The sequence below is a fragment of the Oncorhynchus mykiss genome, chromosome 19 (genome assembly GCF_013265735.2).
Source record: "Oncorhynchus mykiss isolate Arlee chromosome 19, USDA_OmykA_1.1, whole genome shotgun sequence".
Lineage (NCBI taxonomy): Eukaryota > Metazoa > Chordata > Actinopteri > Salmoniformes > Salmonidae > Oncorhynchus > Oncorhynchus mykiss.
This window is the reverse complement of record NC_048583.1, coordinates 65,550,786-65,578,741: the sequence shown is the minus strand read 5'-3', so window position 1 is coordinate 65,578,741 and position 27,956 is coordinate 65,550,786. Positions and strand designations below refer to the sequence as shown.

The 27,956-nt window shown below is 46.8% G+C and overlaps 1 protein-coding gene across 8 annotated transcripts in view; it reads right to left on the bottom strand.

Annotated features, from left to right (window-relative positions):
* LOC110498653 (attractin) overlaps positions 1 to 27,956 on the bottom strand; it is a 258,850-nt gene that overhangs the window by 229,634 nt on the left and 1,260 nt on the right. For 7 of the 8 annotated variants that reach the window (XM_036955432.1, XM_036955429.1, XM_036955430.1 and 4 more), the window contains exons 2-3: positions 21,574 to 21,657; positions 9,803 to 9,916 (exon numbers count right to left, since the gene is read on the bottom strand). In XM_036955432.1, the coding sequence (XP_036811327.1) occupies positions 9,803 to 9,916; positions 21,574 to 21,657 (198 nt within the window). Of the gene's footprint in view, positions 1 to 9,802; positions 9,917 to 20,913; positions 21,658 to 27,956 lie in introns of all 8 variants that reach the window. The other variant, XM_036955433.1, reaches the window with a different exon arrangement.

Genomic DNA, 27,956 nt, shown 5'->3' with positions numbered 1-27,956 from the left:
CAACATCACCTACAATCACCACCACCATCTACAATCACCACCATCACCTCCAATCACCACCACCATCACCTAAATCACCACCACCATCACCTACAATCATCACCACCACCACCACCACCACCACCACCTACAATCACCACCACCACCATCTACAATCACCACCACCACCATCTACAATCACCACCACCATCAATCACCACTACCACCTCCAATCACCACTATCACCTACAATCACCACCTCCAGCACAAACCTACAATCACCACCACCACAAACCTACAATCACCACAAACCTACAATCACCACCACCACAAACACCACAAACCTACAATCACCACAAACCTACAATCACCACCACGACAAACCTACAATCACCACCACCACCACAAACCTACAATCACCATCACCACCACAAACCTACAATCACCACCACCACCACAAACCTACAATCACCACCACCACACATACAATCACCACAAACATACAATCACCACCACCACAAACCTACAATCACCACCACCACAAACCTACAATCACCACCACCACAAACCTACAATCACCACAAACCTACAATCACCACCACGACAAACCTACAATCACCACCACCACCACAAACCTACAATCACCATCACCACCACAAACCTACAATCACCACCACCACCACAAACCTACAATCACCACCACCACACATACAATCACCACAAACATACAATCACCACCACGACAAACCTACAATCACCACCACCATCACAAACCTACAATCACCACCACCACCACAAACCTACAATCACCACCACCACAAACCTACTATCACCACAAACCTACAATCACCACCAGCACAAACCTACAATCACCACAAACCTACAATCACCACAAACCTACAATCACCACAAACCTACAACCACCACCACCACAAACCTACAATCACCACCACCACAAACCTACAATCACCACCACCACAAACCTACAATCACCACAAACCTACAATCACCACAAACATACAATCACCACCACCACAAACCTACAATCACCACCACCACAAACCTACAATCACCACAAACCTACAATCACCACAAACCTACAATCACCACAAACATACAATCACCACCACCACAAACCTACAATCACCACAAACCTACAATCACCACAAACATACAATCACCACCACCACAAACCTACAATCACCACAAACCTACAATCACCACAAACATACAATCGCCACCACCACAAACCTACAATCACCACAAACCTACAATCACCACCACCACAAACATACAATCACCACCACCACGACAAACCTATAATCACCACCACCACCACAAACCTACAATCACCACCACCTACAAGCACCACCACCATCACCTACAATCACCACCACCATCACCTCCACTCACCACTATCACCTACAATCACCACCACCACCTCCAATCACCACCACCACCACCATCTACAATCACCACCACCACCACCTCCAATCACCACCACCACCATCACCTCCAATCACCACCATCACCTCCAATCACAACCATCATCATCATCTACAATCACCACCACCATCACCTACAATCACCACCACCACCACCTACAATCACCACCACCACCTCCAATCACCACCATCACCTACAATCACCAACATCACCTACAATCACCACCACCACCATCACCTACAATCACCACCACCACCATCACCTACAATCACCAACATCACCTCCACTCACCACCACCACCTCCACCATATACAATCACCACCACCACCTACAATCACCACCACCACCTACAATCATCACCAAATCACCACCACCACCACCTACAATCACCACCACCATCACCAACAATCATCACCTACAATCACCACCACCACCATGTACAATCACCACCATCACCATCTACAATCACCACCACCACCACCATCACCTACAATCACCACCACCATCACCTACAATCACCACCATCACCATCTACAATCACCACCACCATCACCTACAATCACCACCACCATCACCTACAATCACCACCACCATCACCTCCACTCACCACTATCACCTACAATCACCACCACCATCTACAATCACCATCTACAATCACCACCACCACAAACATACAATCACCACCACCATCTACACTCACCACCACCTACAAATCACTACCACCATCTACAAGCACCACCACCATCACCTACAATCACCACCACCATCACCTACAATCACCACCACCATCACCTCCACTCACCACTATCACCTACAATCACCACCACCACCTCCACCATCTACAATCACCACCACCATCTACAATCACCAACACCACCATCACCTACAATCACCACCACCATCTACAATCATCACCACCATCACCTACAATCACCACCACCATCTATAATCATCACCTCCAATCACCACCACCATCACCTCCAATCACCACCACCATCACCTACAATCATCACCACCACAATCATCACCAACACCACCACCACCACCACCACCTACAATCACCACCACCATCTACAATCACCACCACCATCTACAATCACCACCACCATCACCTACAATCACCACCACCACCATCACCTCCACTCACCACTATCACCTACAATCACCACCACCACCTCCACCATCTACAATCACCACCACCACCTCCACCTACAATCACCATCTACAATAACCATCACCACCACCTACAATCAACATCACCTACAATCAACACCATCACCACCATCTACAATAACCATCACCACCATCTACAATCAACACCACCACCGTCTACAATCAACACCACCACCACCATCTACAATCACCACCACCATCTCAATCACCACCACCATCACCTACAATCATGACCACCACCACCACCAACAATCACCACCACCACCATCTACAATCACCACCACCACCATCTACAATCACCACCTACAATCAACACCACCACCATCTACAATCACCACCACCATCTACAATCACCAACATTGCCTACAATCACCACCACCACCTCCACCATCTACAATCACCACCACCATCTACAATCACCACCACCACCTCCAATCACCACCACCACCATCTACAATCACCAACATCACCTACAATCACCACCACCATCTACAATCATCACCACCATCAGCTACAATCACCACCACCATCTACAATCATCACCACCACCATCACCTCAATCACCACCACCATCACCTACAATCATCACCACCACCACCATCTACAATCACCAACCCCACCATCTACAATCACCACCTACAATCAACACCACCACCATCTACAATCACCACCACCATCTACAATCACCACCACCAACACCTCCAATCACCACCACCACCTCCAATCACCACCACCGTCTACAATTACCAACATCGCCTACAATCACCACCACCACCTCCACCATCTACAATCACCACCACCACCTACAATCACCACCACCTCCAATCACCACCACCACCTCCAATCACCACCACCATCTACAATCACCAACATCACCTACAATCACCACCACCATCTACAATCATCACCACCATCACCTACAATCACCACCACCATCTACAATCATCACCACAACCACCTCCAATCACCACCACCATCACCTACAATCATCACCACCACCACCACCACCACCTACAATCACCACCACCACCATCTACAATCACCACCACCACCATCTACAATCACCACCACCATCAATCACCACTACCACCTCCAATCACCACTATCACCTACAATCACAACCTCCAGCACAAACCTACAATCACCACCACCACAAACCTACAATCACCACCACCACAAACACCACAAACCTACAATCACCACCACCACAAACCTACAATCACCACCACCACAAACCTACAATCACCACAAACCTACAATCACCACCACGACAAACCTACAATCACCACCACCACCACAAACCTACAATCACCATCACCACCACAAACCTACAATCACCACCACCACCACAAACCTACAATCACCACCACCACACATACAATCACCACAAACCTACAATCACCACCACGACAAACCTACAATCACCACCACCATCACAAACCTACAATCACCACCACAAACCTACAATCACCACCACCACAAACCTACTATCACCACAAACCTACAATCACCACCAGCACAAACCTACAATCACCACAAACCTACAATCACCACAAACCTACAATCACCACAAACCTACAACCACCACCACCACAAACCTACAATCACCACCACCACAAACCTACAATCACCACAAACCTACAATCACCACAAACCTACAATCACCACAAACCTACAATCACAACCAGCACAAACCTACAATCACCACCAGCACAAACCTACAATCACCACAAACCTACAATCACCACCAGCACAAACCTATAATCAACACCAGCACAAACCTACAATCACCACCACCAACCTACAATCACCACAAACCTACAATCACCACAAACCTACAATCACCACAAACCTACAATCACCACAAACCTACAATCACCACAAACCTACAATCACCACCACCACAAACCTACAATAACCACCACCACAAACCTACAATCACCACCACCACAAACCTACAATCACCACAACCACAAACCTACAATCACCACAAACCTACAATCACCACCAGCACAAACCTACAATCACCACCACCACAAACCTACAATCACCACAAACCTACAATCACCACCACCACAAACCTACAATCACCACAAACCTACAATCACCACCAGCACAAACCTACAATCACCACCACCACAAACCTACAATCACCACCACCACAAACCTACAATCACCACAAACCTACAATCACCACCACCACAAACCTACAATCACCACCACCACCACAAACCTACAATCACCACCACCTACAAGCACCACCACCACCTCCAATCACCACCACCATCTACAATCACCACCACCATCTACAATCACCACCACCATCTACAATCACCACCACCACCATCATCTACAATCACCACCACCACCATCACCTCCAATCACCACCACCATCATCTACAATCACCACCACCATCAGCTACAATCATCACCACCACCACCACCATCTACAATCACCACCACCACCTACAATCACCACCACCACCATCTACAATCACCACCACCATCACCTACAATCACCACCACCATCACCTACAATCACCACCATCACCTACAATCACCACCACCATCACCTACGATCACCACCACCACCTCCAATCACCACCATCACCTACAATCACCACCACCATCTACAATCACCACCATCACCTACAATCACCACCACCACCATCACCTCCACTCACCACCACCACCACCTACAATCACCACCACCACCTACAATCATCACCAAATCACCACCACCACCACCTACAATCACCACCACCACCATCACCAACAATCATCACCTACAATCACCACCACCACCATGTACAATCACCACCATCACCATCTACAATCACCACCACCATCACCTACAATCACCACCACCATCACCTACAACCACCACCACCATCACCTACAATCACCACCACCATCACCTCCACTCACCACTATCACCTACAATCACCACCACCATCTACAATCACCATCTACAATCACCACCACCACAAACATACAATCACCACCACCATCTACACTCACCACCACCTACAAATCACTACCACCATCTACAAGCACCACCACCATCACCTACAATCACCACCATCACCTCCACTCACCACTATCACCTACAATCACCACCACCTCCACCATCTACAATCACCACCACCATCTACAATCACCACCACCACCACCACCTCCAATCACCACCACCACCTCCAATCACCACCACCATCTACAATCACCAACACCACCATCACCTACAATCACCACCACCATCTACAATCATCACCACCATCTAAAATCACCACCACCACCATCTACAATCATCACCTCCAATCACCACCACCATCACCTCCAATCACCACCACCATCACCTACAATCATCACCACCACCATCTACAATCATCACCACCACCTACAATCACCACCACCACCATCTACAATCACCACCACAATCACCTACAATCACCACCACCACCTACACCATCTACAATCACCACCACCACCTCCACCTACAATCACCATCTACAATAACAATCACCACCACCTACAACCACCACCGTCTACAATCAACACCACCACCACCATCTACAATCACCACCACCATCACCTCCAATCACCACCACCATCACCTCAATCACCACCACCATCACCTACAATCATCACCACCACCATCTACAATCACCACCAACACCTCCAACTACAATCACCATCTACAATAACCATCACCACCACCTACAATCAACACCACCTACAATCAACACCATCACCACCATCTACAATAACCATCATCACCACCTACAATCAACACCACCACCGTCTACAATCAACACCACCACCACCATCTACAATCACCACCACCATCACCTCCAATCACCACCACCATCACCAACAATCACCACCAGCACCATCTACAATCACCACCACCACCATCTACAATCCCCACCACCATCTACAATCCCCACCACCATCTACAATCAACACCACCACCATCTACAATCCCCACCACCACCATCTACAATCACCACCACCACCGTCTACAATCAACACCACCACCACCATCCACAATCACCACCACCATCACCTCCAATCACCACCACCATCACCAACAATCACCACCAGCACCATCTACAATCACCACCACCACCATCTACAATCACCACCACCACCATCTACAATCAACACCACCACCATCTACAATCCCCACCACCATCTACAATCACCACCACCACCGTCTACAATCAACACCACCACCACCATCCACAATCACCACCACCACCATCTACAATCACCACCACCACCATCTACAATCAACACCACCACCATCTACAATCCCCACCACCATCTACAATCACCACCACCACCATCCACAATCACCATCACCATCACCTCCAATCACCACCACCATCACCAACAATCACCACCAGCACCATCTACAATCCCCACCACCACCATCTACAATCACCACCACCATCACTTCAATCACCACCAACATCACCTCAATCACCACCACCATCACCTACAATCATCACCACCACCACCTACAATCACCACCACCACCATCTACAATCACCACCACCACCATCTACAATCACCACCACCACCACCATCTACAATCACCACCACCATCACCTACAATCATCACCACCACCACCACCACCTACAATCACCACCTACAATCAACACCACCACCATCTACAATCACCACCACCATCACCTACAATCACCACCACCATCTACAATCACCACCACCACCTCCACCATCTACAATCACCACCATCACCACCACCTACAATCAACACCACCTACAATCAACACCATCACCATCTACAATCAACACCACCACCGTCTACAATCACCACCACCACCACCATCTACAATCACCACCATCTACAATCACCACCACCACCACCACCTACAATCACCACCACCACCTCCACCATCTACAATCACCACCACCACCACCACCATCTACAATCACCACCATCTACAATCACCACCACCACCACCTACAATCACCACCACCACCTCCACCATCTACAATCACCACCACCACCTACAATCACCACCACCACCATCACCTACAATCACCATCTACAATAACCATCACCACCACCTACAATCAACACCACCTACAACCAACACCACCTACAATCAACACCATCACCACCATCTACAATAACCATCATCACCACCTACAATCAACACCACCACCGTCTACAATCAACACCACCACCACCATCTACAATCACCACCACCATCACCTCCAATCACCACCACCATCACCTCAATCACCACCACCATCACCTACAATCATCACCACCACCATCTACAATCACCACCAACACCATCTACAATCACCACCATCACCATCTACAATCAACACCAACACCATCTACAATCACCACCATCACCGTCTACAATCACCACCACCACCACCATCTACAATCACCACCACCACCGCCTACAATCACCACCACCACCATCTACAATCAACACCATCATCACCACCACCACCTACAATCACCACCACCATCTACAATCACCACCACCATCTACAATCACCACCACTATCACCTACAATCACCACCACCACCTCCACCATCTACAATAACCATCACCACCACCTACAACCAACACCACCTACAATCAACACTATCACCACCATCTACAATAACCATCACCACCACCTACAATCAACACCACCACCGTCTACAATCAACACCACCATCTACAATCACCACCACCATCACCTCCAATCACCACCACCATCACCTCAATCACCACCACCATCACCTACAATCATCACCACCACCATCTACAATCACCACCACCATCACCTCCAATCACCACCACCTCAATCACCACCACCATCACCTACAATCAACACCATCACCATCTACAATAACCACCACCACCACCATCTACAATCAACACCATCTACAATCACCACCACCATCACCACCGCCTACAATCACCACCACCACCATCTACAATCAACACCATCTACAATCAACACCATCACCACCACCTACAATCAACACCACCACCACCTACAATCACCACCATCTACAATCACCACCACCACCGCCTACAATCACCACCACCACCATCTACAATCAACACCATCATCACCACCACCACCTACAATCACCACCACCATCTACAATCACCACCACCATCTACAATCACCACCACTATCACCTACAATCACCACCACCACCTCCACCATCTACAATAACCATCACCACCACCTACAACCAACACCACCTACAATCAACACTATCACCACCATCTACAATAACCATCACCACCACCTACAATCAACACCACCACCGTCTACAATCAACACCACCATCTACAATCACCACCACCATCACCTCCAATCACCACCACCATCACCTCAATCACCACCACCATCACCTACAATCATCACCACCACCATCTACAATCACCACCACCATCACCTCCAATCACCACCACCTCAATCACCACCACCATCACCTACAATCAACACCATCACCATCTACAATAACCACCACCACCACCATCTACAATCAACACCATCTACAATCACCACCACCATCACCACCGCCTACAATCACCACCACCACCATCTACAATCAACACCATCTACAATCAACACCATCACCACCACCTACAATCAACACCACCACCACCTACAATCACCACCATCTACAATCACCATCACCACCGCCTACAATCACCACCACCACCATCTACAATCACCACCACCACCACCATCTACAATCAACACCATCATCACCACCTACAATCAACACCATCACCACCACCTACAATCAACACCACTACCACCTACAATCACCACCATCTACAATCACCGCCACATACAATAACCATCACCACCACCTACAATCAACACCACCACCATTTACAATCACCACCTCCATTTACAATCACCACCTCCATTTACAATCACCACCTCCATTTACAATCACCACCTCCATTTACAATCACCACCTCCATTTACAATCACCACCTCCATTTACAATAACCATCACCGCCACCTACAATCAACACCACCTCCATCTACAATCACCACCTCCATCTACAATCACCACCTCCATCTACAATCACCACCTCCATCTACAATCACCACCTCCATCTACAATCACCACCTCCATCTACAATCACCACCTCCATCTACAATCACCACCTCCATCGTCCTCCCTGTACCCACCTGAAGGCAGCCAGTAGAGGAGTGTAGATAGAGTCCCCATCGTACACATACAGGTGGTCCCAGCTGCACTCTGTAGCAAAGTGGTCCAGCCTCAGTCTGAGGATGCTGTTGGGCCTGCAGGACAGAGACAGAACACAGTCAGGCCTTTGGTTGGAAAAAAACTATTAGCCTTTAGTTCAACTAAATATGGATAACCTCAGGTCTAGGAGATACTGTTAAGCTAATTATGGATAACCTCAGGTCTAGGAGACACTGTTAAGATACATATAGATAACCTCAGGTCTAGGAGACACTGTTAAGATACATATAGATAACCTCAGGACTAGGAGACACTGTTAAGCTAAATATAGATAACAGTGTCTCCTAGACCTGAGGTTAAGATAAATATGGATAACCTCAGGACTAGGAGACACTGTTAAGATAAATATGGATAACCTCAGGTCTAGGAGACACTGTTAAGATAAATATGGATAACCTCAGGTCTAGGAGACACTGTTAAGATAAATATGGATAACCTCAGGTCTAGGAGACACTGTTAAGATAAATATGGATAACCTCAGGTCTAGGAGACACTGTTAAGATAAATATGGATAACCTCAGGTCTAGGAGACACTGTTAAGATACATATGGATAACCTCAGGTCTAGGAGACACTTAAGACAAATATGGATAACCTCAGGACTAGGAGACACTGTTAAGATAAATATACATAACCTCAGGACTAGGAGACACTGTTAAGATAAATATGGATAACCTCAGGTCTAGGAGACACTGTTAAGATAAATATACATAACCTCAGGACTAGGAGACACTGTTAAGATAAATATGGATAACCTCAGGTCTAGGAGACACTGTTAAGATAAATATACATAACCTCAGGTCTAGGAGACACTGTTAAGATAAATATGGATAACCTCAGGACTAGGAGACACTGTTGAGATAAATATGGATAACCTCAGGACTAGGAGACACTGTTAAGATAAATATAGATAACCTCAGGTCTAGGAGACACTGTTAAGATAAATATGGATAACCTCAGGACTAGGAAACAATGTAAAGACAAATATGGATAACCTCAGGTCTAGGAGACACTGTTAAGACAAATATGGATAACCTCAGGACTAGGAAACACTGTTAAGATAAATATGGATAACCTCAGGACTAGGAGACACTGTTACGATACATATAGATAACAGTGTCTCCTAGTCCTGAGGTTATCTATATGTATCTTAACAGTGTCTCCTAGTCCTGAGGTTATCCATATTTATCTTAACAGTGTTTCCTAGTCCTGAGGTTATCCATATTTGTCTTAACAGTGTCTCCTAGTCCTGAGGTTAAGATAAATATGGATAACCTCAGGACTAGGAGACACTGTTAAGATACATATAGATAACCTCAGGTCCAGGAGACACTGTTAAGATAAATATGGATAACCTCAGGACTAGGAGACACTGTTAAGATAAATATGGATAACCTCAGGACTAGGAGACACTGTTAAGATACATATAGATAACCTCAGGACTAGGAGACACTGTTAAGATACATATAGATAACCTCAGGTCTAGGAGACACTGTTAAGATACATATAGATAACCTCAGGACTAGGAGACACTGTTAAGATACATATAGATAACCTCAGGTCCAGGAGACACTGTTAAGATAAATATGGATAACCTCAGGACTAGGAGACACTGTTAAGATAAATATGGATAACCTCAGGACTAGGAGACACTGTTAAGATACATATAGATAACCTCAGGACTAGGAGACACTGTTAAGATACATATGGATAACCTCAGGTCTAGGAGACACTGTTAAGATACATATGGATAACCTCAGGACTAGGAGACACTGTTAAGATAAATATCGATAACCTCAGGACTAGGAGACACTGTTAAGATACATATAGATAACCTCAGGACTAGGAGACACTGTTAAGATACATATGGATAACCTCAGGACTAGGAGACACTGTTAAGATACATATGGATAACCTCAGGTCTAGGAGACACTGTTAAGATACATATGGATAACCTCAGGTCTAGGAGACACTGTTAAGATACATATGGATAACCTCAGGTCTAGGAGACACTGTTAAGATACATATGGATAACCTCAGGTCTAGGAGACACTGTTAAGATACATATGGATAACCTCAGGACTAGGAGACACTGTTAAGATAAATATGGATAACCTCAGGACTAGGAGACACTGTTAAGATAAATATGGATAACCTCAGGACTAGGAGACACTGTTAAGATACATATAGATAACCTCAGGTCTAGGAGACACTGTTAAGATACATATAGATAACCTCAGGACTAGGAGACACTGTTAAGATACATATGGATAACCTCAGGACTAGGAGACACTGTTAAGATAAATATGGATAACCTCAGGACTAGGAGACACTGTTAAGATACATATGGATAACCTCAGGTCTAGGAGACACTGTTAAGATACATATGGATAACCTCAGGTCTAGGAGACACTGTTAAGATACATATGGATAACCTCAGGACTAGGAAACACTGTTAAGATACATATAGATAACCTCAGGACTAGGAGACACTGTTAAGATACATATGGATAACCTCAGGACTAGGAGACACTGTTAAGATACATATGGATAACCTCAGGACTAGGAGACACTGTTAAGATACATATGGATAACCTCAGGACTAGGAGACACTGTTAAGATAAATATACATAACCTCAGGTCTAGGAGACACTGTTAAGATAAATATGGATAACCTCAGGACTAGGAGACACTGTTAAGATAAATATGGATAACCTCAGGACTAGGAGACACTGTTAAGATACATATGGATAACCTCAGGTCTAGGAGACACTGTTAAGATACATATGGATAACCTCAGGACTAGGAAACACTGTTAAGATACATATAGATAACCTCAGGACTAGGAGACACTTAAGATACATATGGATAACCTCAGGACTAGGAGACACTGTTAAGATACATATGGATAACCTCAGGACTAGGAGACACTGTTAAGATACATATAGATAACCTCAGGACTAGGAGACACTGTTAAGATACATATGGATAACCTCAGGACTAGGAGACACTGTTAAGATACATATGGATAACCTCAGGACTAGGAGACACTGTTAAGATACATATGGATAACCTCAGGACTAGGAGACACTGTTAAGATAAATATGGATAACCTCAGGACTAGGAGACACTGTTAAGATACATATAGATAACCTCAGGTCTAGGAGACACTGTTAAGATACATATGGATAACCTCAGGACTAGGAGACACTGTTAAGATACATATGGATAACCTCAGGTCTAGGAGACACTGTTAAGATACATATGGATAACCTCAGGACTAGGAGACACTGTTAAGATACATATAGATAACCTCAGGTCTAGGAGACACTGTTAAGATACATATAGATAACCTCAGGTCTAGGAGACACTGTTAAGATACATAATGGATAACCTCAGGTCTAGGAGACACTGTTAAGATACATATGGATAACCTCAGGACTAGGAGACACTGTTAAGATACATATGGATAACCTCAGGTCTAGGAGACACTGTTAAGATACATATGGATAACCTCAGGACTAGGAGACACTGTTAAGATACATATGGATAACCTCAGGTCTAGGAGACACTGTTAAGATACATATGGATAACCTCAGGACTAGGAGACACTGTTAAGATACATATGGATAACCTCAGGTCTAGGAGACACTGTTAAGATACATATGGATAACCTCAGGACTAGGAGACACTGTTAAGATACATATGGATAACCTCAGGTCTAGGAGACACTGTTAAGATACATATAGATAACCTCAGGACTAGGAGACACTGTTAAGATACATATGGATAACCTCAGGTCTAAGAGACACTGTTAAGATACATATGGATAACCTCAGGACTAGGAGACACTTTTAAGATACATATGGATAACCTCAGGTCTAGGAGACACTGTTAAGATACATATAGCTAACCTCAGGACTAGGAGACACTGTTAAGATACATATGGATAACCTCACGTCTAGGAGACACTGTTAAGATACATATGGATAACCTCAGGTCTAGGAGACACTGTTAAGATACATATAGATAACCTCAGGTCTAGGAGACACTGTTAAGATACATATAGATAACCTCACGTCTAGGAGACACTGTTAAGATAAATATGGATAACCTCAGGACTAGGAGACACTGTTAAGATACATATAGATAACCTCAGGTCTAGGAGACACTGTTAAGATACATATGGATAACCTCAGGACTAGGAGACACTGTTAAGATACATATGGATAACCTCAGGTCTAGGAGACACTGTTAAGATACATATAGATAACCTCAGGACTAGGAGACACTGTTAAGATACATATGGATAACCTCAGGTATAGGAGACACTGTTAAGATACATATAGATAACCTCAGGTCTAGGAGACACTGTTAAGATGCATATAGATAACCTCAGGACTAGGAGACACTGTTAAGATACATATGGATAACCTCAGGTCTAGGAGACACTGTTAAGATACATATGGATAACCTCAGGTCTAGGAGACACTTAAGATACATATAGATAACCTCAGGTCTAGGAGACACTGTTAAGATACATATGGATAACCTCAGGTCTAGGAGACACTGTTAAGATACATATGGATAACCTCAGGATACATATGGATAACCTCAGGTCTAGGAGACACTGTTAAGATACATATGGATAACCTCAGGACTAGGAGACACTGTTAAGATACATATGGATAACCTCAGGACTAGGAGACACTGTTAAGATACATATAGATAACCTCAGGTCTAGGAGACACTGTTAAGATACATATAGATAACCTCAGGTCTAGGAGACACTGTTAAGATACATATAGATAACCTCAGGTCTAGGAGACACTGTTAAGATACATATGGATAACCTCAGGTCTAGGAGACACTGTTAAGATACATATGGATAACCTCAGGACTAGGAGACACTGTTAAGATACATATGGATAACCTCAGGTCTAGGAGACACTGTTAAGATACATATAGATAACCTCAGGACTAGGAGACACTGTTAAGATACATATGGATAACCTCAGGTCTAGGAGACACTGTTAAGATACATATGGATAACCTCAGGACTAGGAGACACTGTTAAGATACATATGGATAACCTCAGGTCTAGGAGACACTGTTAAGATACATATAGATAACCTCAGGACTAGGAGACACTGTTAAGATACATATGGATAACCTCAGGTCTAGGAGACACTGTTAAGATACATATGGATAACCTCAGGACTAGGAGACACTGTTAAGATACATATGGATAACCTCAGGTCTAGGAGACACTGTTAAGATACATATAGATAACCTCAGGTCTAGGAGACACTGTTAAGATACATATGGATAACCTCAGGTCTAGGAGACACTGTTAAGATACATATGGATAACCTCAGGACTAGGAGACACTGTTAAGATACATATGGATAACCTCAGGTCTAGGAGACACTGTTAAGATAAATATGGATAACCTCAGGACTAGGAGACACTGTTAAGATAAATATGGATAACCTCAGGTCTAGGAGACACTGTTAAGATACATATAGATAACCTCAGGTCTAGGAGACACTGTTAAGATACATATGGATAACCTCAGGTCTAGGAGACACTGTTAAGATACATATGGATAACCTCAGGACTAGGAGACACTGTTAAGATACATATGGATAACCTCAGGACTAGGAGACACTGTTAAGATACATATGGATAACCTCAGGTCTAGGAGACACTGTTAAGATACATATGGATAACCTCAGGTCTAGGAGACACTGTTAAGATACATATAGATAACCTCAGGACTAGGAGACACTTAAGATAAATATGGATAACCTCAGGACTAGGAGACACTGTTAAGATAAATATGGATAACCTCAGGTCTAGGAGACACTGTTAAGATACATATGGATAACCTCAGGTCTAGGAGACACTTAAGATACATATAGATAACCTCAGGACTAGGAGACACTGTTAAGATACATATGGATAACCTCAGGACTAGGAGACACTGTTAAGATACATATGGATAACCTCAGGACTAGGAGACACTGTTAAGATACATATGGATAACCTCAGGTCTAGGAGACACTGTTAAGATACATATAGATAACCTCAGGACTAGGAGACACTGTTAAGATACATATGGATAACCTCAGGTCTAGGAGACACTGTTAAGATACATATGGATAACCTCAGGACTAGGAGACACTGTTAAGATACATATGGATAACCTCAGGTCTAGGAGACACTGTTAAGATAAATATGGATAACCTCAGGACTAGGAGACACTGTTAAGATAAATATGGATAACCTCAGGTCTAGGAGACACTGTTAAGATACATATAGATAACCTCAGGTCTAGGAGACACTGTTAAGATACATATGGATAACCTCAGGTCTAGGAGACACTGTTAAGATACATATGGATAACCTCAGGACTAGGAGACACTGTTAAGATACATATGGATAACCTCAGGTCTAGGAGACACTGTTAAGATACATATAGATAACCTCAGGACTAGGAGACACTGTTAAGATACATATGGATAACCTCAGGTCTAGGAGACACTGTTAAGATACATATGGATAACCTCAGGACTAGGAGACACTGTTAAGATACATATGGATAACCTCAGGTCTAGGAGACACTGTTAAGATAAATATGGATAACCTCAGGACTAGGAGACACTGTTAAGATAAATATGGATAACCTCAGGTCTAGGAGACACTGTTAAGATACATATAGATAACCTCAGGTCTAGGAGACACTGTTAAGATACATATGGATAACCTCAGGTCTAGGAGACACTGTTAAGATACATATGGATAACCTCAGGACTAGGAGACACTGTTAAGATACATATGGATAACCTCAGGACTAGGAGACACTGTTAAGATACATATGGATAACCTCAGGACTAGGAGACACTGTTAAGATACATATAGATAACCTCAGGACTAGGAGACACTGTTAAAATACATATAGATAACCTCAGGTCTAGGAGACACTGTTAAGATACATATGGATAACCTCAGGACTAGGAGACACTGTTAAGATACATATAGATAACCTCAGGACTAGGAGACACTGTTAAGATAAATATGGATAACCTCAGGACTAGGAGACACTGTTAAGATACATATAGATAACCTCAGGTCTAGGAGACACTTAAGATACATATGGATAACCTCAGGTCTAGGAGACACTGTTAAGATACATATGGATAACCTCAGGACTAGGAGACACTGTTAAGATACATATGGATAACCTCAGGTCTAGGAGACACTGTTAAGATACATATGGATAACCTCAGGACTAGGAGACACTGTTAAGATACATATAGATAACCTCAGGACTAGGAGACACTGTTAAGATAAATATGGATAACCTCAGGACTAGGAGACACTGTTAAGATACATATAGATAACCTCAGGTCTAGGAGACACTGTTAAGATACATATGGATAACCTCAGGTCTAGGAGACACTGTTAAGATACATATGGATAACCTCAGGACTAGGAGACACTGTTAAGATACATATGGATAACCTCAGGTCTAGGAGACACTGTTAAGATACATATGGATATGGTTGAAGTTCAGCAGAGCAGAAAACCCACAAGTGTTCAAAATGTTGTCACTGTAAAAACTCATGGAACACTTGGCAATGCTTGTAAAAAAAAATCAATTCAACGTCTCTTCACCTCTGGAATAATTTACATGTTCACAAATATCATCATTTAGAGGCAGAAGGGTCAAAGAGAATGGTTGTTGGGAAAGAGGGAACTTGTCCATATATGGTCACGGATATGTTGGCTATTACAACCACAATCATGTCCTTCTGTCTCAGCACCAGATGCCCAGTGCTGAAGGTCAGTAGGGTTGTACTAGAAGACTGTCTCCCAAATGGCCCCCTATTCTCTATATAATGCACTACTTTAGACCAGAGCCCTATTAGAGCCCTATGGGTCCTGGTCAACGAGCCCTATTAGAGCCCTATGGGTCCTGGTCAAAGAGCACTATTAGAGCCCTATGGGTCCTGGTCAACAAACCCGATTAGAGCCCTATGGGTCCTGGTCACAGTGCCCTATTAGAGCCCTATGGGTCCTGGTCACAGTGCCCTATTAGAGCCCTATGGGTCCTGGTCACAGTGCCCTATTAGAGCCCTATGGGTCCTGGTCACAGTGCCCTATTAGAGCCCTATGGGTCCTGGTCACAGTGCCCTATTAGAGCCCTATGGGTCCTGGTCACAGTGCCCTATTAGAGCCCTATGGGTCCTGGTCAAAGAGCCCTATTAGAGCCCTATGGGTCCTGGTCAAAGTGCCCTATGGGTCCTGGTCAAATAGCCCTATTAGAGCCCTATGGGTCCTGGTCAAAGTGCCCTATTAGAGCCCTATGGGTCCTGGTCAAAGAGCCCTATTAGAGCCCTATGGGTCCTGGTCAAAGAGCCCTATGGGTCCTGGTCAAAGTGCCCTATGGGTCCTGGTCAAATAGCCCTATTAGAGCCCTATGGGTCCTGGTCAAATAGCCCTATTAGAGCCCTATGGGTCCTGGTCAAATAGCCCTATTAGAGCCCTATGGGTCCTGGTCAAAGTGCCCTATTAGAGCCCTATGGGTCCTTGTCAAAGAGCCCTATTAGAGCCCTATGGGTCCTGGTCAAAGAGCCCTATTAGAGCCCTATGGGTCCTGGTCAAATAGCCCTATTAGAGCCCTATGGGTCCTGGTCAAATAGCCCTATTAGAGCCCTATGGGTCCTGGTCAAAGTGCCCTATTAGAGCCCTATGGGTCCTTGTCAAAGAGCCCTATTAGAGCCCTATGGGTCCTGGTCAAATAGCCCTATTAGAGCCCTATGGGTCCTGGTCAAATAGCCCTATTAGAGCCCTATGGGTCCTGGTCAAATAGCCCTATTAGAGCCCTATGGGTCCTGGTCAAAGTGCCCTATTAGAGCCCTATGGGTCCTGGTCAACGAGCCCTATTAGAGCCCTATGGGTCCTGGTCACAGTGCCCTATTAGAGCCCTATGGGTCCTGGTCAACGAGCCCTATTAGAGCCCTATGGGTCCTGGTCAAAGTGCCCTATTAGAGCCCTATGGGTCCTGGTCACAGAGCCCTATTAGAGCCCTGATAACCGTGTGCCCTGATAACTGTGTGCCCTGATAACTGTGTGCCCTGATAACTGTGTGCCCGGGTAACTGTGTGCCCTGATAACTGTGTGCCCTGCACGCTTCATGTAAATGAAACATCTCTATTTGCATAGAGAATGAACCAGCAAAACCAGTTAACACAAACATCACTGCATATTATGAAGCTTAGCTTATCACTTGGTATACCTTTCAGTTAATAAATAGCAACATATTTTTGGTTGATCTTTAAGAGAAGCTTGGCTATATACACTAAGTTTATTAGGTACACCCATCTAGTACTGGGTCGGTCCCCCCCTTGGCCTCCAGAACAGCCCCGGGTCGGCCACCCCCATGGCCTCCAGAACAGCCCCGGGTCGGCCACCCCCATGGCCTCCAGAACAGCCCCGGGTCGGCCACCCCCTTGGCCTCCAGAACAGCCCCGGGCCGGCCACCCCCTTGGCCTCCAGAACAGCCCCGGGTCGGCCACCCCCTTGGCCTCCAGAACAGCCCCGGGTCGGCCACCCCCTTGGCCTCCAGAACAGCCCCGGGTCGGCCACCCCCGTGGCCTCCAGAACAGCCCCGGTCGGCCACCCCCGTGGCCTCCAGAACAGCCCCGGGTCGGCCACCCCCATGGCCTCCAGAACAGCCCCGGGTCGGCCACCCCCTTGGCCTCCAGAACAGCCCCGGGTCGGCCACCCCCTTGGCCTCCAGAACAGCCCCGGGTCGGCCACCCCCTTGGCCCCCAGAACAGCCCCGGGTCGGCCACCCCCTTGGCCTACAGAACAACCCCGGGTCGGCCACCCCCTTGGCCTCCAGAACAGCCCCGGGTCGGCCACCCCCTTGGCCTCCAGAACAGCCCCGGGTCGGCCACCCCCTTGGCCTCCAGAACAGCCCCGTGTCGGCCACCCCCTTGGCCTCCAGAACAGCCCCGTGTCGGCCACCCCCTTGGCCTCCAGAACAGCCCCGGGTCGGCCACCCCCTTGGCCTCCAGAACAGCCCCGGGTCGGCCACCCCCTTGGCCTCCAGAACAGCCCCGGGTCGGCCACCCCCTTGGCCTCCAGAACAGCCCCGGGTCGGCCACCCCCTTGGCCTCCAGAACAGCCCCGGGTCGGCCACCCCCTTGGCCTCCAGAACAGCCCCGGGTCGGCCACCCCCTTGGCCCCCAGAACAGCCCCGGGTCGGGCCCCCCCCCCCCCTTGGCCTCCAGAACAGTACTGGGTTGGTCCCCCCCCCCTTGGCCTCCAGAACAGTACCGGGTCGGCCACCCCCTTGGCCTCCAGAACAGCCCCGTGTCGGCCACCCCCTTGGCCTCCAGAACAGCCCCGGCCCCCCCCCCCCCCTTGGCCTCCAGAACAGTACTGGGTTGGTCCCCCCCCCTTGGCCTCCAGAACAGTACCGGGTCGGCCACCCCCTTGGCCTCCAGAACAGCCCCGGGTTGGCCACCCCCTTGGCCTCCAGAACAGCCCCGGGTCGGCCCAGCCCTTGGCCCCCAGAACAGCCCCGGGTCGGCCCCCCCCCCCCCCCCCTTGGCCTCCAGAACAGTACTGGGTTGGTCCCCCCCCCTTGGCCTCCAGAACAGTACCGGGTCGGCCCCCCCCCTTGGCCTCCAGAACAGTACCGGGTCGGCCCACCCCCTTGGCCTCCAGAACAGTACCGGGTCGGCCCACCCCCTTGGCCTCCAGAACAGTCCTGGGTCGGCCCCCCCCTTGGCCTCCAGAACAGTCCTGGGTCGGCCCCCTACCCTTGGCCTCCAGAACAGTCCCGGGTCGGCCCCCCCCCCTTGGCCTCCAGAACAGTCCCGGGTCGCCCCCCCCCCCCCCTTGGCCTCCAAAACAGACTGATTTGTTCAGGGATGGAAACGTTGCTCAATTGGTATCAAGGGACCTAATGTGTGCCAGAAAAATATTCTCCACAGCATTACACCACCAGCCTGTACCGTTGACACCAGGCAGGATGGGGCCATATCCTGGCTCTGCCATCAGCATGGAACCAGGATTCGTGGCACCAGGTGACGTTTTGCCACTCCTCAGTTGTCCATCGTCTGCTGCAACAGCCCATCTATGACAAGGACCAACGAGTTGTGTTCCGAGATGCTGTTCTGCACACTGTTGTACTGCACCGTTATGTCTGTTTGTGCCTGTTAGCCTGCACCATTCTTTCCATTCTCCTTGGACTTCTCTCATCAACCAGATGTCTTCACCCACAGGACTGCTGCTGACTGGATGTGTTTTGTTTGTCACACCATTCTCTGTAAAACACCTAGATACTGTTGGGTGTTTAAGGCCCAGTAGTGCAGCGGTTTCTGAGATACTGGAACCGGCGTGCCCGGCACCGACAACTATACCACGCTCAGAGTCTCTTAGGTCACTGGTTTTGCTCATTCTACCGTTCAACAAACGGTAACGGAATACTTGGATGGCCGTCTGCCTGCTTTATATAGCAAGCCACAGCCACGCGACTCACCGTCTGTAGGTGAACAGGGTGGTTGGTGTACCTAATAAACTGACACTGACTGTAGATTGGGCCTATCTTTCAGTGACATTGTGCAGGGTACAGGCATGCTGTTGTTGTGCTATTAGTCTAAAGTTAAACTGACGTTCCCTCAATGAGCCAGGTGCACTTGGTCTTGTACTTGTAGTTCCCTGGTCCGTCTGTCAGGAACCCTGAGGGACCCGTCAGCCTATAGGAGAGAGAAGAGGTCAAAGGTCAGACCAGTCAGCCAATAGGAGAGCGAGAAAGGGTCAGGAGAGGACAGATTAGTCAACCAATAGGAGAGCAAGAAAGGGTCAGAGGTTAGCCTATAGGAGAGGACAGATCAGTCAGATCAGTTTCCGACTTAGCAACCTTACTATAGACAGAGGACGGTTGAAGAGTTAAATGACAACATCTACATTTAATGACAGCTCACACAAACTGCCATAATGTTTTAGTGTGACTGTCCTCGCCAGTCACAAAGTCAGATGGCTGATCAATGAAAAGGGACAGAGAGGGACATACAGGGACAGAGAGGGACATACAGGGACAGAGAGGGACATACAGGGACAGAGAGGGACATACAGGGACAGAGAGGGACATACAAGGACAGAGAGGGACAGAGAGGGACATACAGGGACAGAGCGGGACATACAGGGACAGAGAGGGATGTATCCTGAGCTGTTCTTTAACCAGGAAATAGCTTTATTTACTCCTGTTATGGTCGGTATGTTCTTCCAAAAAAAAGGAACCTCCAATCTATTGAGCTGTTGTAGACTTCCGACCTGTTCGTGTCAGTAATGAGTTATTGTTATCGAGCTATGGTTAGGCTACTCATTGTGTACAATTCCTCGTGCTATCATGTTTTCCCTCTCTCTGCATTGTTGGGAAAGGCCGGTAAGTCAACATCTCACTGTTAGTCTACACCGGTTGTTAACCAAGCAGGTGCCAGATCATATTTGGAGGTGCTGGATAGGCATGTATTCGACATACCATCATAAGAGGAGAAGTAAATGAAGGTAGTTGCTTAAAATTCCAGATTTTGTGAGTAACAAACTTATTTTGACATTAGAAAGCTCACAGTTTGTTTTTGCATGGTTTTTGATCGACTACCTCGTCTCTGTACCCCACACATACAATTATGTAAGGTCCCTCAGTCGAGCAAGGAGGTTTTCCAATGCCTTACAACAACAAAAAAAGCAGACATTGAATATCCTTTGAGCATGGTGAAGTTATTAATTACATTTTGGATGGTGTATCAATACACACAGTCATTACAAAGAAACAGGCGTCCTTCCTAACTGAGTTACCGGAGTGGAAAGAAACCCCTCGGGGATTTCATCTTGAGGCCAATGGTGACTTTAAAACAGTTACAGAGTTGAATGGCTGTGATGGGAGAAAACTGGAGATAGTTACTCCACAATATGACCTATTTGACTGACTAAAAAGAAGAATAGAAATATTCCAAAACATGTTTTCTGTTTGCAACACGGCACCAAAGTAATACTGCAAACAAATGTGGTAAAGCAGTTCACTTTTTGTCCTGAATACAAAGTGTTTTGTTTTGGGCAAATCCAATACATCACGGAGTACCACTCTTCATATTTTCAAGCATAGTGGTGGCTGCATCATGTTATGGGTATGCGTGTAGAAAAAAATTACAGAACGGAGCTAAGCACAGGCAAAATCCTAGAGGAAAACCTGGTTCAGTCTGCTTTCCACCAGAAACTGGGAGATGAATTCACCTTTCAGCAGGACAATAACTTAAAACACAAGGCCAAATCTACATTGGAGTTGCTTACCAAGAAGACAGTGAAAGTTCCTGAGTGGCCGAGTTACATTTTTAACTTAAATCTACTTGAAAAACGTAGCTCTTACTCCGAACGCAAAAAAACTGTTGAATTGGAGATTTTACACGGCCCTATTGTCTAACAAAGAATTCCTTCTAATTTATTTCGACCAACAGATGAATTCATTCAAATGAATAAAAATGATGACACCTCCCCCTCTCTCTTCTTTGGGAGACTTTCAACGCTGTATTACGAGGAAAGATAATTTCTTACAATGCTCATTATGTCAGGAACTGGTGGACTCAATCCTGGCAATAGACCGCCAATATTCAACTTCACCATCCCATGAATTATACGCAGAGGCTGAAACTTCAAACTCAATTAATCTGCTTTCCACTGATAAAGCAGAGTTTCTATGGCAACGAACAAGGGGGACGTACTACGAATATGGCGACAAGACCAGCCACCTATTGGCACACCAACTTAAACGCCAGTCAGCATCTTATCTCTCAGGTCTATGACTCTTCCCGTAATCTTACAAGTGATCCCTCTATTATTAATTCAACTAACCTCTACAAATCTGAACACCCATCAGATAATACGGCTATGGACAACTTTTTAGATAACGTGGATATCTCATCCATTGATATGGACATGAGTAAAGTTCTGGATAACACTCTGCATCTAGATTACATAACAAAGGGTCTAAAGTTAATGCAAAGTGGCAAGGCCCCAGGCCCTGATGGCAAGGCCCCAGGCCCTGATGGCTGATGGCAAGGCCCCAGGCCCTGATGGCAAGGCCCCAGGCGCTGATGGCAAGGCCCCAGGCGCTGATGGTAAGGCCCCAGGCCCTGATGGTAAGGCCCCAGGCCCTCATGGTAAGGCCCCAGGCCCTCATGGTAAGGCCCCAGGCTCTGATGGTAAGGCCCCAGGCTCTGATGGTAAGGCCCCAGGCCCTGATGGTAAGGCCCCAGGCCCTGATGGTAAGGCCCCAGGCCCTGATGGTAAGGCCCCAGGCCCTGATGGTAAGGCCCCAGGCTCTGATGGCAAGGCCCCAGGCCCTGATGGCAAGGCCCCAGGCCCTGATGGTAAGGCCCCAGGCCCTGATGGTAAGGCCCCAGGCCCTGATGGTAAGGCCCCAGGCCCTGATGGTAAGGCCCCAGGCCCTGATGGTAAGGCCCCAGGCCCTGATGGCAAGGCCCCAGGCCCTGATGGTAAGGCCCCAGGCCCTGATGGTAAGGCCCCAGGCCCTGATGGTAAGGCCCCAGGCTCTGATGGTAAGGCCCCAGGCTCTGATGGCAAGGCACCAGGCCCTGATGGTAAGGCCCCAGGCCCTGATGGTAAGGCCCCAGGCCCTGATGGCAAGGCCCCAGGCCCTGATGGCAAGGCCCCAGGCTCTGATGGCAAGGCCCCAGGCTCTGATGGCAAGGCCCCAGGCTCTGATGGCAAGGCCCCAGGCCCTGATGGTAAGGCCCCAGGCCCTGATGGCAAGGCCCCAGGCCCTGATGGTAAGGCCCCAGGCCCTGATGGTAAGGCCCCAGGCCCTGATGGCAAGGCCCCAGGCCCTGATGGTAAGGCCCCAGGCTCTGATGGCAAGGCACCAGGCCCTGATGGCAAGGCCCCAGGCCCTGATGGCAAGGCCCCAGGCCCTGATGGCAAGGCCCCAGGCGCTGATGGCAAGGCCCCAGGCGCTGATGGCAAGGCCCCAGGCGCTGATGGCAAGGCCCCAGGCGCTGATGGCAAGGCCCCAGGCTCTGATGGCAAGGCCCCAGGCTCTGATGGCAAGGCCCCAGGCGCTAATGGCAAGGCCCCAGGCTCTGATGGCAAGGCCCCAGGCCCTGATGGCAAGGCCCCAGGCTCTGATGGCAAGGCCCCAGGCTCTGATGGCAAGGCCCCAGGCCCTGATGGCTTCCCAGTCAATTTGTATAAACAAATTCTCAGATCAACTCGCAGCGTTACTATTAGATATGTTCACCGACTCGTTATCACGTGGCTCTCTCCCCCTGACGCTAACCCAGCGTCCAATGTACGCCGGCTTTTGAACATTATACTCTCTCCTATCTCTCCAGACCCCAACATTTGTTTCTCTTGATGCAGAGAAGGCTTTCGCCTGGGTGGAGTGGGATTATTTATTTTAAGATTTGGTTTTGGGTCCAATTTCATATCATGGATTCGTCTGCTCTATTCTGCTCCTACGGCTAGCGTCCACACGAACTATCAACATTCAAAATACTTCCCCCTCTCCAGAGGGACCCGCCAAGGGTGCCCTTTGTCCCTGCTCCTTTTTTCTTTTGATATAGAACTGCTCTCCTTGGCCTTAAAATTATCACCATCATTTACTGGAATCCAACGAGCTGGTGAAGAGCACAAAGTGACACTATGCAGATGATCTACTATTATTTAGGTGTGAATATAACACACTCTCTGGCTACCCTCCATAAAACAAACTTTGTAAGCCTAGTCATACGAGGTAAAGTAGGATTACAATGCTGGGATAGTCTGCCTCTCTTTAGCTGGCAGAATCCAATCAGTTAAAATGAACATTTTACCAAGGCCTTTACCTTTTTCAACATCTTCCGATCTTTCTACCAAAATATTTTTTTTAACCAAGTTTGAAAGGCTCATCAGTCATATTATCTGGGTAGGCAAATCACCTAGGAAACGTAGAGCAATACTACAAAAGATAAAAGATGGAGGATTGGCACTTCCAAATGTACTGCTTCACTATTGGGCAGCCAATATTCAAAAGATTATGGTCTGGTGTAATGCTCCAGGGACCAACTGCTGCACTCCTGCCAATCATCCTCCTTTCTGCTCTTGCCTTTGCCCCACTGTCCCCCACTGTCCCTGTGTCCCACTGTCCCCCACTGTCCCTGTGCCCCACTGTCCCCCACTGTCCCTGTGCCCCACTGTCCCTGTGCCCCACTGTCCCTGTGTCCCACTGTCCCTGTGTCTTTCAGAGTATACTGGAAACCCCATTGTGCTCTCTGCTCTGAAGATCTGGAGATAATTTGGTCAACATGTTAGACTTTCTGTCCCTTCTCTTCTAAGCCCTCTGTATCGACCACCTATTTTTACCCTCCACCAGGCTTTTGTTTTGTGGCGTGAGAGAGGTTTGGTTTGTTTCAAAGATGTATTTTTAGATGGGAAGTTTGTCAGTTTTAATGATCTCATTGCTAAATCTAATCTGGCTCAATCTTTTCTGCTATTTTCAAGCAAGTAACTTTGTTCACTCTCATTAACTGCCTCCCAAGACGTTGCTAGAGGAGATTTTGTCCCTCCCGTGGAATCGGCAAGGTCTGATTTCTAGATTATATGACATTATGCTGTCCTCTGAACCCTCTCCAATAAACAAAATCAAGACAGACTGAGTTAGTGAACCTGAACTTGACTTTACAGATGACTGGCGGGAGGAGGCTTTACAGATGACTGGCGGGAGGAGGACTTTACAGATGACTGGCGGGAGGAGGACTTTACAGATGACTGGCGGGAGGAGGCTTTACAGATGACTGGCGGGAGGAGGACTTTACAGATGACTGGCGGGAGGAGGCTTTACAGATGACTGGCGGGAGGAGGACTTTACAGATGACTGGCGGGAGGAGGCCTTTAGGGTTAACTCCACATCATGTGCTCAGTTAGGTTTAATTCAGTTCAAAGTCTCGCACAGAATTCACTACACCAAAGAAAAACACAAATGACATGTGATAGATGTTTATTCACTCCACCACACCCACATGTTTTATTTGTGTTCTAAACTGTCTGAGTATTGGACATCCTTTTTTAATACTCTCTTTAGATATTAACCTGCAGCCTCGTCCTCTAATGGCCATATTTGGAGTTCCACCTTCGTTGACTCGTCTCACTAAAAGTAAAGCGGACATTGTAACGTTTGCTTCCCTTATAGCCTGCCGGCAGAACTGGAAATCCTTCAAATCTCCCACTGCATCATCCTGGTTGAAAGATCTGTGTTTTCTACACTTAGAAAAAAATATACTCTGAGAGGCTCTACTGATAACTTTAACTTGAGATGGCAGCCTTTCATTTCCTTTTTTGAATAGTTGCCCTCTATTGATCAGGAGTAAGAATTTTGGCCAACGAGATACGGGAGGGTAGAGATAGTATGTTGTGATATTTTTTATAGTGTATGTGTACACATGTATATTTATATATTATCTCCAATTGTAAATTTGTTACAAAAATTGTAAAATGTATGCTGGTTTTGTTGTTAAAGGGAGGTGTTTCAATAAGTATAGGGGATAAAAGGATGCATCTGTTTGATTTATAATTCTTCATATGTCCAATAAAAAATGTAGAGAAAAAATACAATCGAAAACATCTACTTGAATATCTATGGAGGAACTGAACATGGTTGTCTAGCAATGATCAACAACCAATTTGAAGAATTGTGAAAATAACAACAAATAAATAAATAATTGGGCAAATGTTGCACAATCCAGGTGTGTTGAAAGCTCTTAGAGACTTACAGCTGTAATCGCTGCCAAAGGTGCTTCTAAAGAGTATTGATTCAGTGGTCAGAGTCAGTTAATAACAAATTCTTATTTACAATGATGACCTACCAAAAGGCCTCTTGCGGGGACAGGGGCCTGGGATTAAAAATATAAATATAGGGCAAAACACACATCACGACAAGAGAGACACCATAACACTACATAAAGAGAGACCTAAGACAACAACACAGCAAGGCAGCAACACATAA